This window comes from Mobula hypostoma, unplaced genomic scaffold (genome assembly GCF_963921235.1).
Source record: "Mobula hypostoma unplaced genomic scaffold, sMobHyp1.1 scaffold_69, whole genome shotgun sequence".
NCBI lineage: Eukaryota > Metazoa > Chordata > Chondrichthyes > Myliobatiformes > Myliobatidae > Mobula > Mobula hypostoma.
Window position 1 is genome coordinate 360332 of NW_026948182.1, and position 11383 is coordinate 371714.

General features: G+C 46.5%; 1 protein-coding gene across 1 annotated transcript; it reads left to right on the forward strand.

The window, feature by feature from the left end:
* Window positions 1-386: 386 nt before the first annotated feature.
* LOC134341487 (probable G-protein coupled receptor 139) lies at window positions 387-2718 on the forward strand. Its single transcript, XM_063039357.1, has 2 exons — window positions 387-453; window positions 1808-2718. Exons 1-2 carry the CDS (start codon window positions 387-389, stop codon window positions 2716-2718), a joined length of 978 nt encoding a protein of 325 aa, XP_062895427.1.
* Window positions 2719-11383: the final 8665 nt, after the last annotated feature.

Consider the following 11383-nt stretch of genomic DNA (forward strand, 5'->3'; position numbering starts at 1 on the left):
AGAGCAACCGATGAGATAGAACATTGGTGACAACGTCTATGGAGCCCAGGAATAGGCGAGATCAACAATAACGATAATGAAGCCGACAGGTGAGACAGAGAGTGTTTCACAACGACGGTCACTGACTTGTCGAAACGTCATTTCTTCGCCTTTCAGATTTGGCAATTGCGTGTCAAGCTATGCATACCTCATCACAATTGGGATTTTATCTGAATTATATCATGTTTATTTTAATCCCCGCTGTTGGAAGACACGTCAGCCTTGTGTAGTATTGAATATTCAGCGTGCTGGAGCGAGTATAAATAAATGACCGTGGAGATTCATCAGCTCAGAGTTTCTTCAGTGAGATCGCGGACAGCTGGAAGACAGACTGAATCTCACACAGAATGCTTGACACATTTTACCGTGTGAGAAAGATATATTTCATGGTCATTGCCGTTATTGGTGTTCCTGGTAAGAACAGAGGCGAACTTACATTCGCAGTTCCGTGTGCGCGGTGTCTGGACTCGTTATGTTACCGACAGCGACCTGATGCCGGTGTATCAGTGAGTCCGGTGCAGACATTGTGACAAAACTTCGTGTTTGTTCAGAAGTTCCCTTCCCGTTTAATCCCTGGCAGAAATTAAACCGGTAGTGGAAACAGATGCAGAGTGGAAGATCGGGGAGATGGATTCATGGCAGGCGGTTTTGATTTTTCAATGTAAGTCCTCTGTCACAATAAACACCGATCAGCACCATTAAGGGCTATTTGGCGTTATTCGGTGCCAATAGTGTAACACGTTTCAAGTTCAAATTTGAAGATATTGTGCTGTTTTTTTAAGAGATTGGTACGTTTGAAAGTAAAGTGAGAAGTGGAATCCACGTTAGGGGAGAACGTTAGACATCTCTTGTGAGTTAGACCCCGAACCATCGAGAATTTCGAGAATTCAAATAGGATCTGTGCAGGTTTTAGTTTACCGGGGTTAGTTCTCATGCCCTGCTTTCCGTGGTGAAGAGGGAGTTAAGGGTCAGCCCAGCGGTGTCAGCTGGAGGTCAGACAGAATGCATACAATACTCCGCTCTGGAGCAATGAGGATTGAAACATTTAGAATAATGCTTCAGTAATTTGGAGCATACACAAAAGAGGCAGATGTTTTGTAGTATCTAGTTGTTTTTGATGATTAAAGCACTAATGTGTAAAATACTTGAAAAAAAATCAACAGGTCAGGCAGAATCTTTAATACAAGAATTGGAACTTTTTGATCGGATATTTTGAGATAGTGTAAAGGGGCCCCGGCCAAGAGCAGCTACTGAATTCAAAAGCAGCGAAATAAGCGGGGCTCCTGTGTGCGGGTCATAAACGGGGAGTCCCGGTGGAGACACAGATTTGCGAACGGCGGGAATAAATTTGTTTTGAACTTTGTAATTGACAGAGGCTGGGGAGCGGGGCTTTGCTGTATGGGGAGTGTGGCGTAAATAGTTGACGGGAACGCGGCAATCACCGCCACAGAGAAAGTTGCCGAGGTAGCTAAACGTTTGTCGAAATCCTTGTGGTTGGAGATATGTATTGATTCACACAAAGTCCCCTCGGCAATCAGCTGACAACACCTCCTGCGCAAAACCTGCTCCTTTTGAGGTACCGAGTATCGTACACTTTCACCCAGCATGCTCCGTGTGAGGCATCTGCGGCTCCGACTTTACTCATTTGAATCACTCAGAACCCAGTTTTGTGCAAAGTTTGATTGTCTCAATTTCCAGTGTATCTCTGTCCCGTGACCAGCGGATCGGCGAGACAGTAATTCCCTTATTCATTTTCATGCTTCCCCAGTGAACCTCGTGGCGATGGTGATCCTGTCCCGGGGAAAGTGCGGCCTCGCCACCTGCACCACTCGCTACCTGGTGGCCATGGCAACCGCAGATCTACTGACCATCATCTTTGATGTCCTACTGTGGCGGGTCAGTTATTACTACTTTTCCGGGACTTTCCTGGACATCACCCCCGTGTGCAGTGTGATTACTGTCCTGAGAACGGCAGCCACTGACTGTTCTGTCTGGTTCACCGTCACTTTTACGTTTGATCGGTTTGTCGCCATCTGTTGTCAGAAGCCGAAAACAAAATATTGCACCGGGAAAACCGCCGGCGCGATTCTGACAACAACGGCCGTTCTGCTCTGTTTTAAAAACGTGCCAAATTTCTTCAGATATGGTCCTGCGAAAGTGATCGACAACATACCCTGGGACTGTATTGGAAAGCTGAGCTACTATACGGATTTCGCGTGGAAGGGATATAGGATGTTTTCTATGGTTCTAACGCCATTACTCCCGTTCGTGTTAATACTCCAGTTCAACGCTCTGACGGTCAGGCACATTTTAGTGACCAGTCGCGTCCGTAAGGGGCTGAGGGGTCAGAGCAAGGCGGAGAACCGCAGTGACCCGGAGATGGAGAGCAGGAGGAGGTCTGTGATCTTACTTCTCACCATCTCCGGCAGCTTCATCACCCTGTGGTCGGTGAGTGTTGCCGAATTCCTCTATAACACCATTGCCGGATTGGATCAGAATAATTACAGCGATTCGGAATACATATTTCAACACATCGGATACATGCTGATGCTATTAAGTTGCTGCACAAACACGTTTATTTATGGGGTGACTCAGTCCAAGTTCAGAGAGCAGTTCATCCGCGCAGTGAAATATCCGCTCACGTCAATTATTCAACTAATTAATAAACAGAATATCTAAGTTCTTCTCAGAGGTAGTCGGAGTGTTTTCCACTTGACAAGTAATCGGAGAACGTGGCAGCGGCGAAGATTAATCAGGTTTCGAGTCCGAGAGAGACACAAGCCGGGAACAGACCCCTCGGTACCCGCAGCCCGCGAACTCCATCTCCTCCACATTATGAGACTCATCCCAACTGGTGTTATTATTTATTCACCACGTTCCCGCTGACGTCACCGCGCCGCCTCGTTCTCGATGATGACAGAGCGGGTCCGGGTCTGAGGACGTTCAAGACCACATCGGCAGAAATGAACATCATTCGTTACTTTAGTATTCAGCATCAGAATGAAAAGGGGAAAAAATCAACGGTCTGAACGAGCTTACAGTAAACCTCGCATTTACCCTTTGCATTAGATAAACCTGGTATGGGGAAATGTTTAACACTACATAACACGTGCATTAGGGTCAGATTGTGCAGCATTCCGAGGAAAACCCCAGTTCCGACTCTGCTTCCAGGAAAGAATGTCATCTCACTTTCCTGACTTCAAATAAATGTTTATTCAACAAAACTGCATGTTGAAGCTCCTTTGTTATTTAATTCTCTTTCTCAACTAAATCTGGTCGAACTTGCTGTGAGGACAAAGACAAGCACACTCGTTTTCATTTGCAAGCAACTTCGGGACTATTCTCCTGGTGTTCAGGACTCCGGCTCTCTGGAGATTTAGATAAATATTGCCGGGTGGGCCTCATTGTTTAATGACATTGTGCAGTGACTTTGGGCTGAAACCAGTTGTAGATATTACTGTTGAGACCATGGACACACTGTTCATGTACCAGAGTCTTTCAATGTCCTCTTTCAATTTCTGGAGTTTTCACTTATTGAATTCCGTATGTTGTGTGAGTTCGGAGTTGCTATCCCTATTAAGTAAATTGTTTTTGAATGTTTATCCTGTAATGTTATATCCGGGTGCACATTGTACATTTCTCTATCTCCAATAATAAATCAGTGGTAATATAATTGCAGAGCCCCGACTCTGAAACGAGATCAGGATTGATTTATAGTGGTGTGTGGCATCTTTCCTGAGCTTGCACTTTCAAGCAAGATTTTGGTGAATGATGCGTGCCACTTGATTCTGCCCGTGTAAGTAACCAGATCGAAGTGAACTGTCGGGGGATTCTGGAAAGTGTTGGATAGTCTCTGGTTCCACTGGGCAATTTCTGCTTTTGTCGTCTTGAATGTGTTAGTCTTTTATAGCGTATCTTTGGTATTTTTTTTTGTGTTAACCACCTGGTCCTGTATTATCACAAGGAACTACTCTTTCTGGGAAGAGGTTTCCAACATTGAGCCAGGCGTTGGACTTTTGTCGACACCTACTCTGCCGAGGTCGAGAGGATGTCGCCCTTGAAAGCTCACGCTTAACCACTGGGTAACTCTTAAGAGTGAAAGACGTGGGAAAGAGACTGCAGAGAGGGAGAGAGGGAGAGACTGGGGAGGAAAGTATTAGTGGAGGGCTGGATGAAGTGGGCAGAGGAAAGACAGAGACCTATTGGAGAGGGAGTCGGGGAAGATGGAATGTGGGAGCGAGAGAGACAGTTTTTAGAGACTGGTGCAGGAGTGAGAAACTGTATTACAGAGAGACTGGAGATGAAAGGGTGGGGCGAGGAAGATAGGCAGACTAGGTGTAGAGAGAGAGACACTGGGATGAGGGAGGGTGGGGAAGTGTAAGTCAGAGAAAAGCCTGATGAACCCTGAGGGAATTGGAAGGATTTCTCTCACGCAGGGCATTCTGGGATTGCAGAACCACCATTCTTAAATTCCTCTGAAACATTCAACGTCTCCCAGCTAGCTGACCGTCTTCCCTCACCGTCTTCCTCCTCCCCACACCGTATCCACAATCTCCATTTCCTAGCCCATCTTCAGAACAACCACCATCCCTTCCGCGTAGTGTGACCTCCTACCTCCCTCCCGTCTCTGTGACCACCCCGACCCGCCTCCTGTTACGCATGCGCGGAGTAGTCTGCTGAAACGCTTGTATTGAGTCATGTTAGAAATGGGACGCGCTGTGGAACTTACAGTGCGGAGGTTATGATCCGAACCCACCCGAGACGAAAACCCTGGGCTGTGGAAAGCTAGCGCCGAGAGTGCCTCAGTCTATAAACCCCGCCCTATTAAACAGCCGCATACGCACCTGCAATATTATCGCAATCAATCTGATAAACATGTTTAATATGTTGACATCTTCCCCTGCGCTTCTTCCCATCTGCACCGCATCCTCCCGTCCCTCCTCCGACCTGCCCCTCACTCCCTCCCTCCACAGCGATCATCCTCCCTGCGCTTCTCGAGCGGAACGGTCTCCTTGGCAGCGGGCAGGAAGCGGAAGGTCCCGGGGTGGACACCTCCGGGGACGTAGCCATCCTCTTGTCCAGATTGGAATCCCAGACGGAGCTCAGGACAGCCTGCAGCCAGACCGGACTTGGAGATCAGGTAGAGACCGGGAGGAAGAGTCACCTCTCCTAATGAGGGTCTGACCTGGTCTGTGGTCGCCTATACCCTGGAGCACCTCTTCTCCTCTCCCACAACCTCTGCGCTCCTTTCTACCTTCATTAGGGAGACAAAGCGGACCCCTGGCCTCCAGTCCCGATGCGCAAAACACTCCAACCTCCTGTGTGGCTTTTCGTAACTACCGCAGTCTTTTGTCCAAGGAGCTCAGCGACAGAGTTCTGAGGCCGAAGGGGCCGTGAGGAGGGAACGGATAGTTGGATATCACCTTCGTGGGGCTGAAAAAGGTGGCCACCGGTGGCAGGGAGGGTGGGAGCCCAGGGTTTCCGACACTGGCGGGATGAGCGGTGATCGTGGGCTCGGGGATTCCGAGGTCTTGAGGTTAAGGGAAGTATGGGTGAGAGCTCGGTAATGCGGGTTTGGACCGCTAGGGGGAGGCGCAAGATGGCGAGACAGTGATTGCTGTGTGGTCTTAATTTAGCTCGATAGAACACATTAACTATTTATGAAATAATGCAAACCAAAGACTTTTGTAATATATAATAAAATTGACATTTTAGTGTGATTCATTTTGTTCCAGCAGCCTTCTTTCTTAAACGGGGAACACACACCAATCCCACAGCCCGTATCAGCCCCCAAAGTAATCCCACTGCCCCATTACATCCCCGCAGCCCCTGTTAGTACCCAAACTGATTAACTGGGTAAGTGGAATCATGATCCTATCAGGCTGGAAGCTCAGAGCTAAAATCAGGAACGGATGTCCTCTGGGAAATACACAACGGAAAAGTGGAGGTATTTTAGGCAGCAACTGCATGCGTTCGGGATGGGTTTGTCCAACTGAGACAGGGAAAGGATGGTCGGGTGAAGGTCGGGTGGGTGACAAGAGATGTGGAACATCTCATCAAGGGAGAGAAAGAAGCTGATTTAAGTTTCAGGAAGCAGGAACTGACAGAGGTCGAGTTACAATATAGACAGAGATGAACTGAAGAATGGAATTAGGAGTGATAGAAACGTCCTCAGAAGGACATAGCAACCACGATTAAGGAAACCCCCCAAGACATTCTAGATATAGTTGATGACTACAGTGAGGGCATGGCCGGTCAGGGACAGAAGGTGAATCATGCGCCTAGAATCGGGGGAGGTAGGGTAGGTCCTTAATGAAGACTCTACTTCAGTATTCACCAGTGAGAGAGATCTTGACCTTTGTGAGGACAGTGACAAACGGGCTGAGGTGTCGAGGTTAAGAGAGAGGACATGTCGGAACTTCTTTAAAACATCAGATATTTAAGTCCTTTTGTGTGGTCGGGATGTACCCCAGGTTACTGCGGGAAGCGAGGGAAGAGATTGCAGCTCCCTTGGAGATGTTCTTTGCATTATTAGTAGCCAGGGAAGTAGTGCCAGAGGATTGGAGCGTGGAAAATATTATCGATTTGTTCAGGAAAGGGAGTAGGTATAACTCTGGAAATTATAATCTGTGAGTCTTACTTCGATAGTGGGCAAACTATTGGCGAAGACTCTTAGAGACATGATTCATGAGAATGGGGAAGCGTCACCTGATTTGGGAAAGTCAGTAAGGCTTTGTGAGGGGCAAGTCATGTCCCACCAGCTGGGTTGAATTCTGTCAGGATATGACACAGCACATTGATAAAGGCAGGAAAGTTGATCTGGTATAAATAGATTTTAATAAGGCAATTGATGCGGTTCACAATGATAGGCTGTTTCAGAAGGCATGGTATCCAGAGAAAGTCGGTGGTGGATTCTGAATTGGCTTTTGTCTACAGAAGACAGTGGATAATTATCTAGAGAGCATTTTCTCCCCGGAGGTTGTTGACCAGTGGTGCTCTGTAGGGATTTGTTCTGGGGACTCCTGCTTTTCGTGTTTTTTTTTAAATATATGATTTGTTGAGAAAGTGGAAGGGTGAGATAGTAAGTTTAAAATGATATGGGGATTGGTAGAGTTGTGGATAGTGCATACGATTGTCGGAGGTTACAACACGATATTGACAGGATGCTGAACAGGGCTGAGTAGTGCCAGATGGAGTTCAAACTGAAAAGGTGTGGAGTGATTCACTTTGGAAGGGAGAATTTGACGGCTCTCCTTCTCACCACTAGCCTGTAGGTCACTCTGCGCAAGGCGTAGCACCTACCGAGCACAATCCCTCGCCCCCACCCCGATCAGGGTCAGCTGAAGCCATGTGAGCAGGTGGTAGATGGTCTTACGAGACGCCGGTGCATGTCACAAGTTCTGACACCGAGCAGACAATCTCTAAAGAGTATTGATAATGGCTGGGGTCACCCATCATGTACAGACACTGCCCAGCAGGTGGCAATGGCAAACCACCTCTGCAGAAAGATTTTCTGAGCAATCACTTTCATGCAAAGACCATTATCACCCAAATAATGTGACACGGCACATAACGAACGAACAAACAAATATTAACCGGGACTTGCTTAGTGTGAGTAGTTTAGATGGAGCAGAATCTTCAATCAATATTTACGCTGTTGAAAAAGTGGAGGGCCTATACTGTATTTGGTGTTGGGTAATGTGCCCGGCCGGCTGAACGAACAGTGAACACCACACATTAAGTTTCAAGATAGCTGTCGATGAGAGGCATTGACAGTGTGGATAGCCAGAGGACTTAACCCGAGATGAAATGGCTAACACGAGGAGCCATATTTTTAAGGTGCTTGGAAGTAGGTAGTAGATACTAAGAAGATGTCAGAGGTCATTTTTTTTTCACAGAGAGAGAGGTGTGAGTGCGGAATGCACTGCCAGCGACGGTGGTAGAAGTGGATACAATAGGGTATTTTAAGAGACTCTCTAGTAGGTACATGGAACGTAGAAATATAGAGAGCTATGCGGGAGGGACATTCTAGGCCGTTTCCAGAGTAGGTTTCATGGTCGGCATAACATTCTGGGCCGAAGAGCCTGTAATATGCTGTAGATTTCTATGTCTCTATCAGGATAAGCATGGACCCTGCGGAGAGTATTAAACTGGAGCAGGGGTAAATTATGAGAGCATTAGGCAGGAACTAGGGAGAGTTAACTGGGATCAGATGCTTTTGATTATCAACATCCGACATGTGTAAACTGTTTAAGGTCTAACTACACAGAGTTCAGGACGGGTATGTTCCAGTCAGAAGGTAAAAAACAAGGATGGCAAGGTAAGAGAACCGTGGATGTCGAGGGAGGTGATGAATGTCGTCCAGAATAAGAAGGAAAAGTAGGAAAAGCTTAGGAAGCTAAAAATCAAACAGAGACTTGGAGGATTAATAAGAAGCCAGAAAAAAAAAAAACTCGAGGGGAATTAGGAAAGCCGGGGCGCACCATAAAAATATCCTTGGCAAGTCTGATGCAAGAGAATCTCAAAACATTCTATACATACATCTGGAGCAAGAGGATAACACAGGAGAGGTGAGACCACTCAAAGACAGAGGGGGAGGTGAACATTTGGTTGGATGTGAAGGATTGGGTGAGATTCATAACGAGTACTCTACATCAGTATTTACCAAAGACAAGGACGTGGAGGATGTGGAGATCAGTGTGAAGAGTATTAACATGCTTGAGTATTTGGAAGTGCAGGAGGAGGTAGAGTTGCGGCTCTTAAATAGCATTAAGGTGGATATCTCCCTGGGTCTGATGCGATATACCCCAAGTTATTGACAGAGGCAAGTGAGCAGATTGCTGGGGCCAATAACAAAATATCTCTATCGACCCTAGCCACAGGCAATGTCCCAGAGGATTGGTGAGCAGCCAATGTTGATCCATTATTCAAGAAGGGAACCAGCGATAATCCTGGAAGTTATAGACCGTCAGTGGTAGGGATAGTGTTTGTGACTATTTGGAAGAAACATAGTTTTATTAGGAGGAGCCAGCATGGGTTTGTTTGGAGCAAATTGTGTCCTACTAACTTGATTGATTTTATTAATGATGTGACGAGGATGATTCATGAAGGTCGAGTTCTGGATGTTGTTGACACTCATACCGGTGAGGCCTTTGACAATGTCCCACATGGGAGGCTCATCCAGAAGATTAAGATTCCTGGCATCAATGGTGAATTGGATTCAGAATTGGCTTGTCCATTGAAGAAAGAGGGTGATGGGTGGAGGGATTGATTCTAGCTGGATGTCTCTGCTTAGTGGTGTTCCACAGGGATCTGCACTGGGACCTCTGCCGTCTGTGATATATATAAACAACCCGTATGTAAATGTACATGGGTGTGGATAGAATAGATGACAGTCAAAGAACAGAGTGGGATATCCTGTAAATCAGCTGCAGATATGGACAGAGAAATGGCAGATGGAGTTTAACCTGACCAAATGTGAAGTGTTGCACCTCGGAAGGTCAAATGTAAAGAGCCAGTACAGTGTTAAATGTAAGACCCTTAACAGGTGCAATGAGCAGAAGATCTTGGTCCATTTATATCTCCTTGAAAGTGGCTACACAGATTGATAGAGTGGTTGAGAAAGGCAAATGGCATGTTTGCCTTTATTAGTGAAGTCATTGAGTTCAAAAGTCAGGGAGTTATCTTCCACCTTATAAAACTCTAGTTGGGCCACACCTGGGGTATTGTGTACCGTTCTGATTGCCCCATTCTAGGGAGGAATTCAGGGAGTTGAAGAGGTTGCAGACGAGGTTTACGAGGATATTGCCTGGATTAGAGGGTATCTGGTTGCTAATATTTAGGTTGTTCTCTCTGGAGCGGTGGAAACTGAGAGGAAATCTGATAGAGGATTATAAGATTATGAGGGGTATAGAAAGAGTAGGCAGACAGCATCTCTTTAGAGGGATTGAGATGTCTAAAACCAGAAGGCATGCATGTAATGTGAGAGAGGGTAATTTCAAAGGAGAAAAGCAACCTCTGTGTGAAAGACAAGTTCTTTTACACAGATGTGTTGGTGCCTTGGGTGGAGGTAGAGGCTACAGTAGGGACATTTCAGAGACTCTTCAATAGGCCCGTGAATGTTAGGAAGGAAGAGGGATGCGGACATTGTGTGTACGTTGTAGATTAGTTTGGTTGGCCATCTGAATACTAATTTACTTGGCTACTTTCAGGGAGTTAATAACACCGTGGGTTGAAGATAGATACTGATTTATGCTCTATGTCTGTGTTCTAGAACATTGTTCAGTCTACAATGTTTCAATGTGGTTCTCGGTTCAGTGTGTTGTTTTACAATACCGAGCTCCAGACCTTCTTTCAGCATTTTGGCCAACTTTGCCAACCCGGTCCTCATTTTCACACTGGATTCCCATATCACTCCCTGGGACTGGGAGCCTTTCCCCATCACCAGGCTGAGGAAGAGCGGGGAATCCTCTGTCAGGGTTCCCTTCTCCGTGAGTTCTGTGATCTCCTGTAAACAATGAGCTTGTTGTGTGACAGACTGAGTGAAAGAGAATGGAGAACACAATATCTGCTCGGTGATGGGACATCCCAGTGACTTTGAGCACAGGAACAGCCACTTCACTCATTCTGTAAGTTTCTGGGTTCAGTCATTAGCAGCAAAGCACTAACTGTGGAAATTACAAATTGGAATATTATTAGAGTCACAGAGCTCAGCAGCACATAACAGATCTTCAGCCCTTCTAGTCAATGCTGACCTGTTTTTTTGTTTGCTTTTACTGCCTAGTTCCAACTACCAGCGCCATAGCCTTCATACACCTCCTGCCCATGTCCACAACCAAATTTCATTTAGTGTCTAAATTGAACCCAAATTCACCAGTTCCACTGGCAGCTCATTCCACACTATCACCAAACTTTGAGTGACGAATTCCCCTTCAGATTACCCTAAAATATCTCACTTTTCATTCTGAACGTATGTCAAATGTGGGGGTGAGAGTGAAGATCGGGTGGAGAGGGAAGGCAATGTAACCCAGAGGCTCGCTCAGCTCGCGTTCGTCTCGGGGGATCAGCCTGCGTCCCCGCCAAACTGGGTAATCGCGCGTGTGTGGATGCTGCGTAATGTACCCACAACGCAAAACATCAGTCAGTACACAATTTGCAATTGAATGATTGGGCTTTATAACCCTTACTTCGACTATGTGGTTAGTAGAGAAACAAAATATAAAATAAAGAAAAAGGCGCCAATCTTATTAACCACTCTGTGCACAATCGTTGAAGCTCACGTCTGCCTCCCACCACTGGATCTCCTCTGAGCATCGCCGATCTTCGGACCCCAACTCGGAGTCCA